Raw genomic sequence first — 20350 nt, forward strand, 5'->3', positions numbered from 1 at the left:
ATTGCTTCAACCACAATCAGATTTATTAAAAGAATCTGGAAAGATTTACAATTTTACATTGAGTAAGCTCAACGGTCTGAATTTTTTAAGATATATAGAAAAAGAAACAAATTGCTAGTGTTGTCATAATTAAGATTGTACCTAGTTTCATAACTGAAAAAAAGCAAAATAATAAGAGTTTAAATGAGATAGATGTTTATTTCTCTTTCACATAAAATCACTTCAGACATCAGCCATCCAGGGTTGACATGTGCTCCATAGTATCATCAGAGACATAACTTTATAGCTTTCTTTTTCACAATCAAAGTTCATGTCTTTCATGCCCAAGTTTACCTGAGAATCTAAGATAGTTGCTATAACCTATACCATCACAAAGTCATCATAAGCCAGAATCAAAAGTAAAGGCAAAGTATAAAAAAATAAAATCCTTAAGAAACAAACCAAAAAATGAATGAAAATGCTGTATGACTATTTAGGCTGTCTGCACTAGCCTTCCCAGAAACACCATGCAGCAACTCTACTTACCACTCATTGGACAAGATTAGATCACATGGCCACAATTTGTTTAACGGGAGACTCAGAAAAACAGCACAGCTGAAAACTGGGTTCTCTTGCTAAAGAGCAAGGGGACTGGGAATGAGTTAGGAAACAGTAGCTTTAGTGACATTGCTTTATTCATTTACTGAGAAAAATTATTTTCTTGTATTGGCCATAAACTCACTAAAATGTAATGGTTTTGTATCTCAGGAAATTTTTAAATCTAAATTCCCCAAGACTCATAAAAAATGTACACAAAATTTGAAATTATATTTGAAATGCATAAAAGTTTTATGTAATATTTTCATTGTCTTGTTCCCTCAACCATCCATTTTCAGTTCAACAGATATTGTATCTGTTAAAATAATTTTGCTTAGTTTCTCATTATTTTTATTTTTTCATGCCAATCTAGTTAGGTGATTTTTTAATGAATGAGCAATTGTATCAGTCAATGTTGTTGTGCAATGTTTATTATGAAAAGAGAATATTGTTGTTTTTTTCCTAAAATGCAGTAAGAAATGCTTATCTCTACATATTTGTATAAGCATATTTGTTTTTGTTACTCTCTTTTCTTCTATGCCTATAATTTGAAAAGAGTTTGATGATTAAGACTTTTATGACAATTGAAATGAAACTATAGTACTTAAATACATTTAACTGCTATATAACTAATTTCTCTTTTTTTTGCATTTGTTTTTTTTTAATTTTATTTTTTATTTCCTTTTTTTTAAAATGTTTTATTTATTTATTTTTTTAAATTTTAAAATCTTTAATTCTTACATGCGTTCCCAAACATGAACCCCCCTCCCACCTCCCTCCCCATAACATCTCTCTGGGTCATCCCCATGCACCAGCTCCAAGCATGCTGTATCCTGCATCAGACATAGACTGGCGATTCAATTCTTACATGATAGTATACATGTTAGAGTTTATGAAAATATATTAACTTGAGGCTTCTCCCGATGAGTGTCAAATTGATTGCCCAAATGGATAATTGTCTATTTAAGTGGTATCATGCTAACATATTATAACAAAACCTAGAAAATATTCATGGTGATATTATAGATTTCAAATAAGTTTAGCTGAATGGTTCATCAATGTACCCAGTAAGTGTTCAATAATGTTAGCTATTATTATAAATAATATTCCAAACTCATTGCACTCAGATAATTGGAGCAGGATAATAAGATTAAGTTACTTTGGTGGCAATGTATAGGATGGATAGGAATCAGAATTTACTGGTAGTAAATTTAATGAAAAGGCTATTAGAGAAAGTTATTAATGAGATGTGGAGGGGTCAGGTGGTATTTGCAGGGTCAAAATACAAAGCTATCAGTAATAAATCCAGAGCATAGCACTAGTAAAATATAGATGTAAAGCAGTACATATTCATAAAAGGAAAGTTGTTATTATGATCCCCTTTATATCAGAGAAATGATATGGCAAGATGAAATGCCAAAATAAAAACCCTAAATATTGATCTATTTTATATCCTGAAAAAATTACCTTGTGAAGAAAGACATTGCTTGGACTGCCTAATTCCAAGGTATCAAGGTAGAAATGCATGATGAATTAAGGTTTAGGTTGAGGTGTCCTTTCACCTGCTGATCTAAGCATGGCAAGAAAATAGACTGTTATTTCCAAACTTGATAGGAAACCAGTTTTTCTACTATAGTGATTTATTACTACCTGCTAAAGAATAATTATTTTTACTGTTATTCATGGTCTCTTGGGTGGTTTTCAGTGTTGTTTTGTTTCAGCAGATGGAAGTAAAAACAGCATGGTTGAAGGGATACACCAGTAACACATGCAAATTTCTTCCTGAGGCAATGTGAAATACCCTGTCATTTACTAATTTATGTAACAGTTATGAGCGCAGAGCTCAGCACAAACAGAGCATACATTCATTGGAGTCCTGAAATAAAATTCAAAAGCAGAATTTGAATTCTCTTAAACTGTCAGGACTCACAGAATCAAAACCTTTTGTATGCTTAACCTGCCTCCAAAAGAAAGATTCATTATCTTAAGTCTGTCACCCATTGCCATATAATTCAGTTCAACATAATTAGGCCTTCCTAAGTGTAAAAATTCTTTATCACTTTTCCAAGGGAATGGAAATAAAGTGCACATTGATTTGAAAAATTTGTGAAGGCAACATATTAATATAAATAATAGCAAAAAATAACAGTGATCAAGATTAAAAGGGTAGCCTTGAAATTGGACAATATTGGGTTCCTATTTCATCTTTTGCTTCTTATCAACCATGTGATCTAGAAAAGTTTATCAGTTCTTTAAGTGTCAGTTTCCTTGACTGAGGAAATAAATATAATAATTCTAACCTCATTGGAGTTTTATAAAAATTGAATGAAAACTAGTGTTTAAAATCTTCAGTAGCTAGCATTTTTTAATTTTCTTAGTAGACAAAATTACTTAAATAATTTAGTTGAGGATGACCAACTGTCATACCAAAGTTCCATAAACTGTAGAAATAAACTGAACATTTAAAGGATCAGCCTTTCTTGTGTCCAGGGGCTGAATCAAAAGGCAAACTATACAGAAGTCATCATTTATGCACCCAGCTCCCTGCAGTCAGAACTGGAGGGATCCTGATTTACTACTATTTATACTCAAAGAAAGTATATAATTAAAGAGAATCTTTATGTAAGCTCAATCTTCGTGATTAATTTCTTAATGCCTATGTAAAGAACACCATGGTTGTCAAGTTTGTTCCTAAAATTTTAGATATAATATTGAAATATGAATATACTGTATTTACATTTTTATAATTAAAAATGAGTGTTGTATTATACTCTTTAAAAGGAACTTATAGTCCATTTTTAACAGACTCGTCACTTGTGTCTTTGTTTTACAATTTTACTTATTTCTTTATTTTTTTTATTTTTGGCTATGCTGGGTCTTCGTTGCTGTGTGGGGCTTTTCTCTAGTTTCAGCAAATGGGGGCTACTGCAACTCTAGTTGCAGTATGCGGGGTTCTCATCACAGTGACTTCTCTTGTTGCAGAGCCCAGGCTGTAGGGCACACAGGCTTCAGTAGTTGTCATGTGTGCACAGAAGTTATGGCTCCCAGGCCCTAGAGCACCAGCTAGTTGTGGTGCGTGGGCTTAGTTGCTCCACGGCATATGGGATCTTCCCAGATCAGAGATCAAACTCATGTCTCCTGCATTGGCAGGTGGATTCTTTACTACTGAGCCACCAGGGAAATCCCACTTGTGTCTTTAGAATTCATGTTTCTCATAATGGGACCACTTCACCACAGGTAGAGTTATGATAGTCTGACCAGGACCAAAGTGACAATTTTGCTGAACTAGAACCACCCATATTAATTTGTACTATACATTAATACATGTGCTCGTTTAAGTTTAGATTGGAGCTTTTCCATATGTTCAAATTTTGATAAACTTTAAAATATTTTACTATAATCATAGTATAAAGTGCATCATTATCCAAAAAATGTGCAACCATCCGAAAATAGTTCGGGAGATGAAGTGTAGTTATTAGGACTTTATATTACTAACTCAAGACAAAAAAAACTATTCTTTATAAACTGAAACAAAGATCATTTTAGTATTAAATCAAGATCTTCATCAGTTCAGTTCAGTCACTCAGTTATGTCTGACACTTTGCGAATCCATGAATCTCAGCACGCCAGGCCTCCCTGTCCATCACGAGTTCACTCAGACTCACGTCCATCGAGTCAGTGATGCCATCCAGCCATCTCATCCTTTGTCGTCCCCTTTTCCTCCTGCCCCAATCCCTCCCAGCTTCAGAGTCTTTTGCAGTGAGTCAACTCTTCACATAAGGTGGCCAAAGTACTGGAGTTTCAGCTTTAGCATCAGTCCTTCCAAAGAAGGGCCCAGGGCTGATCTCCTTTAGAATGGACTGGTTGGATCTCCTTGCAGTCCAAGGCCCTCTCACGAGTCTTCTCCAACACCACAGTTCAAAAGCATCAATTCATTGGCACTCAGCTTTCTTCACAGTCCAACCCTCACATCCATACATGACCACTGAAAAAACCATAGCTTTGACTAGACGGACCTTTGTTGGCAAAGTGATGTCTCTGCTTTTGAATATGCTATCTAGGTTGGTCATAACTTTTCTTCCAAGGAGTGAGCATCTTTTAATTTCATGGCTGCAATCACCATCTGCAGTGATTTTGGAGCCCCAAAAAATAAAGTCTGACACTGTTTCCACTGTTTCCCCATCTATTTCCCATGAAGTGATGTGACCAGATGCCATGATCTTCCTTTTCTGAATGTTGAGCTTTAAGCCAACTTTTTCACTCTCCTCTTTCACTGTTATCAAGAGGCTTTTTAGTTCCTCTTCACTTTCTGCCATAAGGGTGGTGTCATCTGCATATTTGAGGTTACTGATTTCTTGATTTCTCCCGGCAATCCTGATTCCAGCTTGTGCTTCTTCCAGCCCAGGGTTTCTCATGATGTACTCTATGTATAAGTTAAATAAGCAGGGTGACAACATACAGCCTTGACGTAAACCTTTCCCGATTTGGAACCAGTCTGTTGTTCCATGTCCAGTTCTAACTGTTGCTTCCTAACCTGCATATAGGTTTCTCAAGAGTCAGGTCAGGTGGTCTGGTATTCCCATCTCTTTCAGAATTTTCCATAGTTTATTGTGATCCACACAGTCAAAGGCTTATATGTCCTATTAAATATCAGAACTTTTAAATTCTATCAAATTATGAGTTTAAACTGTATTTTCTGCTATATAGTTTACATTAATGCCTACAATTCACCATTAAAGTATTACTAACTTCATAAAACAGTAAACAATTATCTCATATTCATATAATAAGATACACATATTCTGCAGTGTTAAGAAACAAACTTTTTTTCCCCTGAAGCATTACCTAAATTGTGTTAACAGTTACCTTTCAAATGCCATGTATATTACAGACAATCTAAAATGTTCATTCAAGGGGCAGGAAAAAAAGACTAGTAAGAATCATTTGAAATTCAATTCATTCTATATGTCTTCTGAGATACCATATTTAGTATTTTCTCTTTGTTATAATGTTTTATTTTTATCAGGGAAACAATAACTATGTATTTAATAGAATAAGTGGAAATATAATAATAAATCTAAAGTTAATTATATATCTACCACTGAATTCTTTGTGGTTAAGTTAAATAACAAAATACAAAGAATATCCTAGTACATAGCAATCACTCAATAAACATTAACTATTTAAAATATTCTCATGTAACTCTTCCATTATAAAGTCACATTGAGAATGTAAAATCACACTAATAAATATGTACTAAGCATTTGTTGTTGTTTAGTTGCTAGGCTGTGTCCAAATCTTTTGAGACCCAATGGACTGTAACCTGCCAGTCCATGAGATATCCTCAGCAAGAATACTGGAGTGGGTTACCAATTCCATCTACAAGGGATCTTCCTGTCCCAGGGATGAAACCTGCATCTCCTGCATTGCAGGCAGATTCTATACCTCTGAGCCACCAGGGAGGCCCACTAAACACTTATGACTGTGTAAAATTCTAGTCTTTACTCAATGTTTACCTACTACAGAAACATTCGATTCAGTTCAGTCACTCAGTCATGTCCAACTCTTTGTGACCCCAAGGTCTGCAGCATGCCAGGCCTCCCTGTCCATCACCAACTCCCAGAGTTACTCAGACTCATGTCCATTGAGTCCGTGATGCCATCCAACTGTCTCATCCTCTGTTGTTCCCTTCTCCACAAACCTTCAAGCTTTCCCAGCATCAGGGTCTTTTCCAGTGAGTCAGTTCTTCACATCAGGTGGCCAAAGGGTTGGAGTTTCAGCTTCAGCAATGAATAATCAGAACTGATTTCCTTTAGGATAGACTGGTTTAATCTCCTTGCTGTCCAAGGGACACTCAAGAGTCTTCTCCAAAGCCCCTGTTCAAAAGCTTCATTTCTTCAGTGTTCAGCTTTCTTTATAGTCCAACTCTCACTGCATACATGACTACTGGAAAACGATACCTTTGACCAGATGGACCTTTGTTGGCAGAGTAATGTCTCTGCTTTTTAATAAGCTGTCTAGGTTGGTCATAACTTTTCTTCCAAATGGCTGCAAGTCACCATATGCAGTGATTTTGAGCCAAAAAAAGTAAAATCTGTCACTGTTTCCATCGTTTCCCCAACTATTTGCCACAAAGTGATGGGACCAGATGCCATGATCTTCATTTTCTGAATGTTGAGTTGTAAGCCAATTTTTTCATTCTCCTCTTTCACTTTCATCAAGAGGCTCTTTAATTCTTCGCTTTCTGCCATAAGGATGTCATCTGCATATCTGAGGTAATTGATGTTTCTCCCAGCACTCTTGATTCCAGCTTGTGCTTCATCCAGTCCAGCATTTCTCATGATGTACTCTGTATATAAGATAAATAAGTAGGGTTGACAATATATAGCCTTGTCATACTCCTTTCCCGATTTGGAATCTGAGTCTGTTGTCCCATGTCCAGTTCTAACTGTTGCTTCTTGACCTGCATACAGATTTCTCAGGAGACAGGTCAGGTAGTCTGGTATTACCATCTCTTGAAGAATCTTCCACAGTTTGTTGCGATCCACACAAAGGCTTTGGCATAGTCAATAAAGCAGAAGTAGATGTTTTTCTGGAACTCTCTTGCTTTTTCAATGAAGCAACGGATGTTGGCAATCTGATCTCTGGTTCTTCTGCCTTTTCTAAATCCAGCTTGAACATCTGGAAGTGTTCAACATCACAGTTCACGTACTGGTGAAGCCTGGTTTGGAGAATTTTGAGCATTCCTTTGCTTTTTTATACCATTTATTTATTTGTTTTTGGCTATGTTGTGTCTTCATTGCTGCATGGGCTTTTCTCTAGTTGCAGTGAGTGGGGCCTACTCTCTACTTGTGTGTGCAGGCTTCTTTTGTCATGGACCAGGGGCTCTAGGGCATGCGGGCTTCAATAGTTGCAGCATGTGGGCTCAGTAGTTGTGGCTTCCAGGCTTTAGAGCACAGGCTCAGTAGTTGTAGCACATGGCCTTAGTTACTCTGTGACATGCAGAATCTTCCTGGACCAAAGATTGAATTTGTGTCTCCTCCATTGGCAGGTGGATTCTTTACCACTGAGCCACCAAGGAAGCACAGCATTCAATTTTTTAGGGTGCTAAACTCCTTTTATCTTATAAAGAAAACTCCTTTTATCCAAAGTTCTGTTCTAATATTTGTCATCATTTTTCTAGAACTGTGTTTTTAACTTCAAGCCATGTTGTTGTTCAGTTGCTAAGTCATATCTGACTCTTTGCAACCCCTGGACTGCAGCATTTCAGGCCTCCCTGTCCTTCACTATCTCATGAAGTTTGCTCAAATTCATGTTCATTGAGTCAGTGATGCTATGTAGACATCTTATCCTCTGCTGACCTCTTCTCCTTTTGCCTTCAATCTGTCCCAGCATCAAGGTCTTTTCCAATGTGTCAGGTCTTCACATCAGGTGGCCAAAGTATTGGAGTTTCAGCTTCAGCATCAGTCCTTCTAATGAATGTTCAGGACTGATTTCCTTTAGGATTGACTGGTTTGATCTCCTTGCTGTCCAAGGGACTGTCAACAGTCTTCTCCAGCACCACACTTCAAAAGCATCAATTCTTTCGTGCTCAGCCTTCTTTATGGTCCAGCTCTCACATCTGTACATGACTACTGGAAAATCCATAGCTTTGACTATATGGACCTTTGTCAGCAAAGTGATGTCTCTGCTTTTTAATATGCTGTCTAGTTTTGTCATAGCTTTCCTTCCAAGGAGCAAGTGTCTTTTAATTTCATGGCTGCAGTCACCATCTGCAGTGATTTTGGAGCCCCCCAAAATAAAGTCTGTCACTGTTTCCATTGTTTCCCCTCTATTTGCCATGAAGTGATGGGGCTGGATTCCATAATCTTAGTTTTTTCTGAATGTTGAGCTTTGAGCCATGGCACACAATATATTTAGGAAATATTAGACTCCAGTCTTTTTCTACTTCTATTTCTTCCATTTTTAGGATCACTGGGCAATCCTATTTCATTAGGTTGTCACTGAAGACTTTGTTCTATGTACCTAATATTTAGTTCTCAATTTTTAAATCATCCTTGAAAAATATTTACAAGGCCTTTCATCTATGTACCGTAATGTTTGCCAAAGACTTCTTGTATATCCACTTTGTACCCCTCTGTCTGACAGCAGAGGCTTACCAAGGTAGGCAAGGACAGAAAACTTCATGAAAGACAGATTTACTGAAGCTGTATACCCACTCCATGCTGTCTTTACCTGAGGGTTTTTGTTTTGTTTTGTTTTTTAATTAGGTAACTATTCTGATAAATATAAATTAGACAAACTACAGGGAATAAGTTTCAAAAAATTTAAAGCTAAATGCAGATTGATATTCATATACCATGTAAATTTAAAATATTGATTACAAAAGATAATTGGAAGTTTGACATATTAACAAATGCACTTTTTATCTTGTAATTCTCTTTTATCTGCTACCCTTTCATTATTTAAAATTGCAACAAAGGAGAATGAGATTTATAGTCCAAGTATATGAACACAAACCCATAAACACACACCAGTACAAAATTAAAAAGATAGTAAATGATATTTGAATAGATTTTATAAAACCTAAGGAAATCTGGTAGCTTCAAAAGCCTAGACTTTAAATGAAACAAGAGGTCATAAAAGTGAGCTGGAGGTGGTTGAATGAGGAAAAGCATAGAGTTTCAGAATGAAAATATAGGAAGACATTCCAGAGCAAATATACAAAGTCCTCAGGTATGAGGAATATTTTAGTAAAATTAAAAGAACAATAACATAAGTCCTAGAATTTTCCTGAGAAAGGTAACTACAACCCACTTGAATAAGAAAGAAATGGGCTCACTTTCCCACAGGTAGCTCTGGAAGACTACAGGAATTGCCTTGAGGCTTTGGGTTTTCCCAGAGGGAGCCCTTGCATATGGTAGTAGCATAGACCGAATCTGATTTGCAGAGACTAGGGTCTGGTAAGTATTTTGCTTTACTGTGTTATAGGTGAAACAGGATTCCCCAAAGCCCTGAAAAAGGGCAGAGATGGTGCTTTTAGATCAAAAGAATTATGATTTGTCTAAGAAAGATGCGGATTTAATAGAAATATTAACCATAGGCCAAGGCAGCTGCAAAACCTAAGGATGCCAGTACCAACCAAAAAGAAAGATCCAATGAATTTGACTGAATCGAGAGAGTATCAGAAGGAAACAGTAATCCAAGCAACACTCGTCCCCTGCACCAGCAGGCCAAGGGCACTTACGCTCGGCTATGGGTTTCCCCTGCCTTTGCCCCATCTAAGTACTTGCCTAGGTGATAACCACTACACAGAGTGACTGGATTAAGAGTATCAAGTTCAAACCCTGAGCATGTTGAGTTTAACTTGGATTGGCAAGAATTTCCAGATCATGTGTATGTTTCAGTTTACAGATCTTAGCATGCAGAAAAATTATGGCTCATTTCATCTTCAAATAGTGAAAAAGGTCCTCTAAATTATGTGAAATGAATATATCTGCTAGAAAAAGAAGTTACACAATTTAAAAAAAAATTGAAATGATAACTACTTTACATATTGCTTTCATATCAACATGCTCATGGGTATGCTCTGGAACTGTCAACTCTGGTTATGGTTTGGGTCCTATGTTCTCTGGGGGTTTTGTGGTATTACCTCCAAACAGTGGGCTAATGTTGTATTTTCTTTTATGTATATGCATTTAGTTTTCTATTTTTACATTTTGCACAGTTCACTGAGATATGATATGAAGTGTTTAATTGCTTATTTCTCAACTGCTGAAATATATACTTTCATTATAGCTTTAAGTTAAAGATTTAGAATCAAAGTTATTGCTTTTTTAATATACATATGAAGTTATGAAGAGTTTTAATAAATAACGGCATCAATGTATCTGCCAACTAAAATTACTTGAGTAGAGCATCTCATTATAGAAACAGAATATCTACAATTTCCTTTTGAGATCTGTTATAAATATTGAGTGATATTAAACATAGTTAACATCCAGAAAAGTATACTTGATTAAATTTGTATGCCTCTAGATAATATAACAATGTTAAAATTCTGTGGGTTTAAACTACTTTTATCATCTAAAATAATAGTACATTGCTCTTAGTTCATACATAATAATTAAAGTCCAAAGACAAGGAAAGAAATTTTCATTTATATTATATTATTTTGTAGAACTGTTAGTCTCCAAAACAGATAGGAACTTTGTAATGTCTAGTATCAGCTATGCAGAAGTAAATTACTTTCTGTTGAATTAGGTTTTATGTACATTTTTACCAGTGTTTGTAAATATAGTGACTGTATGCAGTTATCACTAAGTTAGATTTCCTGCTCCACTCATTGGGTCAGTTGAATATACACTGTGTACTGGAATTTAATCTTGTCACATTGTTATGTAGTTAATGATCAGACACTATAGGCAAAAAAAAAAATAAGAAGAAGAAATTGTTCCTGGTTTATAATCTATGTGCAAAAAAGTACTATTAATTGTATTATAACTAAATATATAAAAATGCTAGTGAAAACAAGGGAGTAATACATTCTGGGGAAGCAAAGGAGAAGATGATGCTAGATAAAGTAATTTTGGGTGTAACCAAATTTTGTAGCTGCTACTCTCCAGACAACCTTAGGAGAGCTACAGAAACTTCCTTCTGCCTCAGTTTCATCAATTTGTATAATAGGGCTGGTATTAGTTCCTGCTTACTAAGGGTTGTGCTAGACTGAATACAGTAGATATAATACAGTTAACATGGTGCCTGGCGGATGCATAGTATACGGACATACACTATGCAGATACATACAAATTAATGTAGCAGGATGTTTTTGTTGTTTATTATCTGATCTGACATCACAAGTTAGACAGTAATCAATATAGAAGTATAGAAGAAACCACTAGTATTAATGCTGTGGTCTAGCCTGTCTGTGGAGAAGGAAATGGCAACCTGTTCCAGTATTCTTGCCTGCAAAATCCTATGGACAGAAGAGTTGATGGGCTACAGTCCATGGGGTCGCATGAGTTGGACGGGTTAGCGACAAAACCTCTAGCCCTGCTGAGCTGTGCCAAATACAGATCCTGGATCACCTGCTTCCAAATTACCCTGTAAAGGAGAAGGTGATTTTTTAAAAATTATGTATTTCTAAACTCACCAAAAAATTATGTTTCTAGACTTCACAGAAGCAAAATACTTACTGACAGCTAAGACTTGAAATTTTTGGTTTTAAATCACGATTGTCCCATGACTCTCATGCTTGCCTAAAAGTGAGAACCATTATACAGAGTATTAACCACATCAGATACAAAACTCCAGAGACTATCAACATTCTGAACTCATGAAAAGGAAAAGCTGCACAGAAGTGGATGAGTAGCCACAGATGTAGATGAGGGAAGCTGTTGATACAAGGAAACAGTCTTAAAATTCAAGGGAGAAAAAGCTTTAAGATAACTCATGGTTGCCTGTTTCTAACTCTTATTCTGAAATTCTCTCTTTGAAAAACAAAGAGAAATATTTCAGGCGTAGGCAAAATAATGTAAGTATTTTATATACCTGCTACCAATCTAAAAAATTTAAAATCACCTGAGTGTTTTGCTAGCCCCTCACAATTTCAAATTCTCTTCTTGATGCTCTCCTATCCCACATGACCAAGTATTTACTATTTTCTGCATTTCTTTATACTTGAATGTATGTCTATGCATCCCTTTTCAAGGTACATATTTTGAACTTAAATTTTATAAAACATCTGCTTTAAAGTTGATTTTACCTCAATATTACTTTTGTTAAATCCATCTATGATGATGTATTGTGGCTTAGGTTCATTTTTCATGCTCTATATTGAATTATGCTTTATTAAAAGCTTACAATTTGATTATCCTATCTCCTACTGATGTTTAGATAATTCTGTTTTCTATGCCTTAAATATTTCTGTTTCCTGTGTATACAAGTTTATCTGTTCTCATTGTAATAGTGTTTTTATTGCCAAATTGCTCTCCATACTTCTACCAATTTACATACTCAAGACTATATTTAGAAGAGACTATATTAGAAGAGAGCTTTCTGTAGATCTCTTGATTTTTTGCATAATATGTGCAAAGGCACTGTCTTTTTATTCCAGTCTATCTTTTCAAGGTTATTTTCATAGCAAACATCCTTAGAATATAGAGACCTCCTGTGGAGCAGAAGGAAAGCTCATTTAATGTCTAGTATAATGAATATAAAGTCTCCCTCTTGGGCAGTGGTTGGACAGATTTGGGTACTTACTGTCACTTATAAAAGACTTAAGTCTTTTTAGCTCAGGATCCCAGAGATGTGATACAAACAGAAGGTATGTGCAAGATCCAACTCGTCACTCCTTCATCACCGTGGGGTAATAGGGAGACAAAGGGAACTGGTTTGAAAGTAAAGCTTATGCTGTCTTCTGTGTTGTGAATCCTTTTCTCTGTCCCAGTAGTCAGAATTCTTCTGCTGATGGCCCATGATACTATTGCAGGCTAACTTGTTTGCTTGTAAGTAGACTAATATCTTACCCATCCACCCTCCCCTGCTCCAGATTCTTGACAGGTATAAATATTCTTTGTTTTGTGTTAACAACAAACCTTAATGTTGTTTTCTTTATAAGCTTCTGTTTTTATGGGAAATAATATTGTGGTTTTAATTTTCACTTCCTTGATTCACAATGAGGTTAAGACTTTTCTGTAATTCGTTATTTGGGCTTTCTCATTTATGAAATACCTGTTCCTATTAGACTCTTTACTATTGAAATATTTTTCTTATTTTGTTATAGGGGGTTTTAATACATTCTGGTTAACTGTATTTGTTCTAAATATCTTTTTTCAAACCTCTGCGTTTATTTTACCTGTTTTTTGGGGAGCACTGATGAGATAAAATATTTATGTTAAAATTTTTAATTTAATGTTAATTTCAATTTTAAGATTGACTAATTTATTAGTCTTTTCTTCATGCTTTTCTATTCTGTTTAAGAATATAACACCTTGTGTGAGATCATAACCACATTCTTCTGTGTTTTTCTAAAGATTTAACTTTTATCTTTTAAATTTAAGTATTTGATTTTCCTGAGACTATTCTTTCTAAGATACATTTATGTATTTTTTTATATACCCAAGCAATTGAGTGGTATATATTTTCATGTCTTCTACGTGAACAATTCCCTACACAAATTAATATATGGGCTTTCTGTTCAATTTCATTCTTTTCTTTGTCATTTGTCTAATCTTGTGCTAATAGCATGTACTTGAAATTTTCAATTCTAGAAATATAGCAGGCTAGGCTATATAATTAACAGTAACCCACCCTCAGAAAACAAGCAAATAAACAAATATGTGAAAATATATCTATATGTGTATATATATATATATATGTTATTTTCCATCCCCCACCACCTCCCCGCCCTGGTGGCTTAGCAGTAAAGAATCTGTCTGCCAATACAGGGAACACAGGTCTAATCCTTGGGTTAGGAAGATCCCCTGGGAAAAAAATGGCAACTCACCCCAGTATTCTTGTCTGGGAAATCCCATGGACAGAGGAGCCTGGCTGGTTATAGTCCATGTGGTCCCAAAGAGTCAGACATGATTTAGTGAATAAACAACAATGGTATAGACATATTAACATATATAGTATATATATTGCTTTTGCCTTCAGTTATTAACCAACCCAGACAAACTTGAACTTTGATTCTTATAGTTTGGCAGTGGTAAGGAATGAAAACCCAAGTCCTATCCAAAGCAAGGGTTTCCCAAATGACACTAGGTATAAAGAACCCACTTACAACACAGGAGATATAAGAGACACAGATTTAAAATCCCTGGGTTAGGAAGATCCCCTGGAGGAGGGCATGGCAACCCATTCCAGTATACCTGATTGGAGAATCCCATGGACATAGGAGCCTGCTGGGCAACAGTCCATAGGGTCACAAAGAGTTGGACATGACTGAAGCAACTTAGCATCCAAAAAAAGAGACCATCTTCATTTTAATCTGTGACACCAAAGGGTTTGATATTTAAAGTAAAAGTGAACCATACTGTTGAATGTCAGAAATAAAGGTACATCTTTAATGAAATATAACTTTGTCCTAGGCCCTAAAGAATCTCTAGCAATAGTATTCTTAACCACATGATCAACACACAGTTAAAATTATCAGAAACATTATTATATAATTCTTTTAATTTCAGGCTGGACAGCAGCGATGGTGGGAACAAGAGATTAAAATAAATGGAAATATCCAAAAGGGAGAATTAATTACATATAACTTGACTGAGCTAATAAAACCAGAGGCTTATGAAGTCCGACTGACTCCTCTCACCAAATTTGGTGAAGGAGATTCAACAATTCGTGTCATCAAATATAGTGGTAAGTAGCTTTTTGTTTAAAAGAATTTATTTATATACTAAACTAACTAGAGAGTTGTAACTATCTACCAAATTTAGACACAAACTAAAATTTAACATACTGACTTTCTGGGCCGTTAGCCAAGTGAGAAAAAAATTCCGTAATACTTAATCATTATAAATTGTACTATTTAGTTTTGAATATAGAGGTATAGACAAATGCTTAATTAACTTTGAACCTCAGAGATAATGTCATGAATGCCTTATTATTTTCTATGTCATAGTTATGAGGCAGTATGTATACATTTTTTACAAATTCTTAATGATTTTAAAGTTTATATCATTAAGAAGTTAGGAAATGTGATTGAATTTTTGAGTTTTTTTCATTTTTTGGAGTAGTTTTAAATTCACATTAAATTGAGTAGGAAGTACAGTGTTCCCATGTATGCCCTCTCCCTGTTACAGCTTCCCCTACAATTAACATCTTACATTAATGTGGCACATTGTTAACAATTGATTAACAAATATTATACATTATTAAAGTCAATAGTTTATATCAGAAATTAGTCTTTATGTTACACAGTTTTGCATTTTCCAGAATGTTGGGTTGGAATAATGCAACATATAACCTTTCCAAACTGACTTACTGTATTTAGCAATATACATTTAAAGCTTTTACATATATTTGTGTAGCCTGATAGCTCATTATTCTTTATTGTCAAGTAACATCCCATTGCATAGGTGTACCACTGTTTGTTTAACCATTCACTTATTGAACAACATCTTAGTTGATTTTTTTCATCATTTTTTTTCCTTTAGAACACTAAATTTAATGTGTATGTTTTAGCGATGGTTTTCCTTTATAAATGATATACATTTACTATTTCTTTACTATTTAAATGTCCTCCTTAAACAAATATAGAAAATAGTGTAAAACTGTGACAAAGTTGATCAAAACCTTTATAATAGTTCAAATAGGAATAATGTTGATTGATATGATATTATTGTTCATAACCTGACAGATTAATATTTTATCATTTGGAATTTATATGCATTTTTCAGCTGAAATTTATAGTGTTCAAAGCCTAGCTCTAAAATCATCAATGTATTTTGCAAGGTTGTGTATGTTTTGTTACCTCAGTGGAATACTTTTCTTTTTGATTAAGGCTTGAGTTTAAAAGATAATAGAATGAGGGTTTTTGCAGCTGAAGTTTTCCATTCTGTTTAGCATTAAGTATATTTTCCTACTGACGGGGGCAACAGTGAATACTGTCAAAGTAAAAAATAAAGTGAAATTATTAAAACCTCACTGGAGTTATAAAATTACCTGTATTTGCTCTCATTAGTCAGAGTACACATTGGGCATGACAAATTCAATTTTCATTAAAAAATGAAATATAGAATATATAGTGGAATAGTCATATAAGATCAAGGAATATAAAAACATTAGAATCACTGCATATATTTTCTTGAATATGACTCTTTTTACAATGTACATTTTTATCTTAATGATATAAATATTAGAGCAGAATAGCAATTGTTATTCTGTAATCACTTTCATGATTCCATCCAACAAACAACCACATTACATCTTAGTATAATTGTCTAAAGTTTTAGCATCAAATATTTTTATAAAATATGAATTACTCCTTCTAATATTTATGCTCCCTCTCCTCTAAGATGTAAAACTGCAAACTACGTAATATGGAGGGCACTGGAAACCGTAATTAATACTCATTCTTTTAAAGGTGAAGATATTAAGACCCAGAAGGTTTCAGTGTCCTGTCGCATTAAACAACTATATGACATGACTAACTAATGAAAACTAGAGATCACTCCTAAATGACAGAAATCTTTACCTATTTGCTCAGTTTATAGGAATCATTAGAACTTGTCTTACAGAGATATAGAAAAAAATCTTCAGAAACTCAATTTAATTTTTATTGAAAACTCTGATGTAACAAACAGAAATGAAAAATAAATCTGGAAAATCAGTACTGTGTTTAGTTCCAACTTTTTTTAACTATCTTTATAACTTGTCATGCTTATTAAAATCTTAAACATTTTAATTAAAATTTGCTTTTATATACTATGGATTTGGGTAAAGTATACTTTAGTGTGTGTAAGCATACATTGTATATATAGGCATCCTTAAGAAATTCAACATGCTATTGATAGTTTTAAAGAAGAAAAGTAGACTCACTGCAATATTTCAAATTAGAATGGCAAATTTTTACAAGATTAATCCTGATGTTTGCAGTGAATTTGCTGACTAAAATATTTTAGAAGTCTCAAAATTTGGTCTGGTCACAGGTTACATGTAGCTGTGACATTGCTTAGAACTAAATTATAATTCAAAGATGTTTACTTCTTTCAAAAACTATATATAAAATCAAAAGTTATCCTAATTATAAAATAATTTTAATTTCAATAATTAATTTTCAAACTAAAACATACTGATACCTTGAGGCTTTCCAGCTGGCACTAGTGGTAAAAAATCCACCTGCAATGCAAGGGACATAATGAGATACAGGTTTGATAACTGGGTGTGAAAGATCACCTGGAGAAGGGCCTGGCAACCCACTCCAGTATCCTTGCCTGGAGAATCATATGGACAGAGACTGGTGGGATATGGTCCATAAGATTGCAAAGACCTGGACATGACTGAAGCAACTTAGCATGCATGCACCGTGCAAGAAAGGGATTATTTTTGTTTGTTTTTCAGTGGAACTAATAAATGTATAGTCCCTTCTCTATGTTATTCATTTCATAATTTGCAATGGGGCAAGTACAAGTAGAACAGCTAAAATAATGGGAATACTCTGTCTTCTTGATGTAGAAATAGTAAAAAGTAATTCGTTGATAAACTAATCACTTTGTTAAAATTGATCTCAGTATATTAAATGTAAAAATTTTATATGAAGATGCTTTGTGCATGTGTGTGTATTTATGACATTCATTTTGTATTTTACTGCTGTGTCCAAGTTTAACAAAAGTGCTTAATGGCAAACACTAGGAACCAGCAACAAAATAGACAATCTTCTGGAGGTTAGATTAGCAACCCATTTTAATCTTAGGAGACTGCAATAATGCTTTCTTTCATCCAGAATGAAATTTTCTCTCAGAGTGATCAATGCTTAATCGATATATACAGATAGCATTTTGTCTCTTAGGTTAGATATAGTTTTGTTTTGCTTCAGTAATAGTTAAAGTATGCATTTCTTTTCAGGTAGAAATCAATTGGCACTGTAAACACAATTTTTGAGATAAATATTTCTTCTTGAGATAAATATTGCAAAAATGCAAATGCATTACCTATCATTTGAAAACTGTGTGTGTGTGTGAAAGTAATTAAAACAGCATTAAAGTAGCTATTTGTTTTGGCTCACACACAATGGCATGATATGAAGATTGCTTTATTTTCATATATACCATATATTTTAAACAGAAGTAGATATAGCAAAAAAAAAAAAAAAACTAAAGTGTGTTCTCTGTTAGATAATTGCATTCATTCTTAAAACATCAAAAGTATAGCTTGTCAGCCTCAGTTTTGATTACTTGGTTTTGTTTAACACTGGTTAAGATAACAAAAATCAGCTACTCTATACCTTGGGAAATGAACAAATCCCGTAAGCCATTTAGCATTGATAATTTGGGTACTTTGAGGCTGTTATTGCTGAGTTCCAAAGTAGATTCTATTCAGTCTTCGAGAACAAAATAGATTGCAGATACAATTCTCTCTGGCCACAGTGGGGAAGATCATTAAGTTTTAGTTAGGCACTTATGAGACGCTGATTAGTCTTTTATTTATAAAAGGCATTTAAGCCATGCTAACATTATTTTTTGCTTTTCTTGTAGCTCCTGTTAATCCTCATTTGAGTAAGTATATTTTCACTTTAAAAATGGCACTATATTTGACAAGTTATACAAATAAAAAATGCATAAACATACAAAGGTTGTTTATCAATTGCTCATATTTGGGTTGACATAGAATGTCTTAGAAATAGTAAAACCAGCGTTAATTGTAAACTTTGAATCCTACGGGCATAAAGACAAATAATTTAATATAGATTATTGACTTTTCCTAAATATCCAGCCATTTCTCCAACATGCTTAACAACTGTTATTTGTGTAACTGTGGTTTATTTATGCCTTTTGTGGTATTGTATATTATTTGTATTGCTATTATTTATTTCTTTAATTTTTACCTTTTGATTTCTATATTCAACTCATGAAATATCATATTCACTTAGAAAGTTGGTATTTTAATGGTTCAATCAAGATTTTTCACTAATCACTATTCTATATTCCAATCTTATATGAAGAAAAAGTAATTTGATCACCATCCTCTTAATATTTCATTTTAAAATTAAGAATCAATTTTTGTCCCTTATTTTGTGTCTAGCAAGATATTGTTCTGGTCTAACAAAGAAAGAAGAGCCATCTTTGTACTCTTACTCCTATCCATTAAACATTCTTAATTTCCTATCCTTAGTGAAGAAAATGTCCAAATCTGTTTTTGCATTTTACTGTATTCTCTTTTCTCTTTTGGCCTTTAACTGATTATATAACAAAGGCCAAATTACATAACCTCTATTCCTGCTGTGTTTCCTCCCAAAGATTCTCTTTTACTCTGCTTTTGCATAACCAAACACTAATACTGAATATTTTTATAGACCTTTATTGTTCACATCTTGCCTCAATGCATAAAAGTTCATTTAATCACCTCAATGACCTTTTAATGCAGCTATTATTATCAGCTCTTTGAGGTTCATTTTTCTTATAATGTTTAGCACAAATGCTTCTTCCTCCACTAATTACTCCCTCATTTTGATTTTCAATTACAATTTATCTTCATCTATGTAGAAGTTATTTTTTATTTTCTCATATCCTCCAGTAAACTGTAAGATACTTAAGAACTAAATCCATTTCTAGTTTCTCTCTATATTTCACTCTTTGTGTCTATAATGGCATCTCATGTTTAGCAGGTGTCCAATGATCATTTGTTAAAAGAACAAATACATGACAGTTTCAAGATGAATTAATGGCATAAATAAAATTCTCCCTGGCTTCTACTCAGGGTACTATTGATAATTAATTACTATATTGACTATAATTCCTTTGAAGGTAAGTTCTCTGACTGCACTTTCAGTGGAAATGTTTAAAAATAGTTATCATAGAAAGATTAAAAGTAATTACAGGGGCAAGTTGACAAGTATTTCAATTCAAGGAAAGAATTTTGAACAGTCTATCTACTGAACAAAATGCATGCATATTTATAGACAGGAAGTGATTGTTAACTGATTACCTCAGTCCAATATAATGAGCACCATTATTTTATGGCAGCTGAGAAAATCTTACAGAAGAGATAATATCAACGCTGGATCCTGAAAGTTTAATAGAGTTCCCTCGGGTAAAGAAGGTGAAGA

At 34.0% G+C, this 20350-nt stretch overlaps 1 protein-coding gene across 1 annotated transcript in view; it reads left to right on the forward strand.

Annotated features, from left to right (window-relative positions):
• Positions 1 to 20350, forward strand: part of MDGA2 (MAM domain containing glycosylphosphatidylinositol anchor 2) — a 928200-nt gene that overhangs the window by 851586 nt on the left and 56264 nt on the right. The window contains exons 11-12 of the mRNA XM_018054380.1: positions 14766 to 14943; positions 18780 to 18800. Coding sequence (XP_017909869.1) covers positions 14766 to 14943; positions 18780 to 18800 — 199 coding nt within the window. The remainder of the gene's footprint in view (positions 1 to 14765; positions 14944 to 18779; positions 18801 to 20350) is intronic.

This window comes from Capra hircus, chromosome 10 (assembly GCF_001704415.2).
Source record: "Capra hircus breed San Clemente chromosome 10, ASM170441v1, whole genome shotgun sequence".
Classification (NCBI taxonomy): Eukaryota; Metazoa; Chordata; class Mammalia; order Artiodactyla; family Bovidae; genus Capra; species Capra hircus.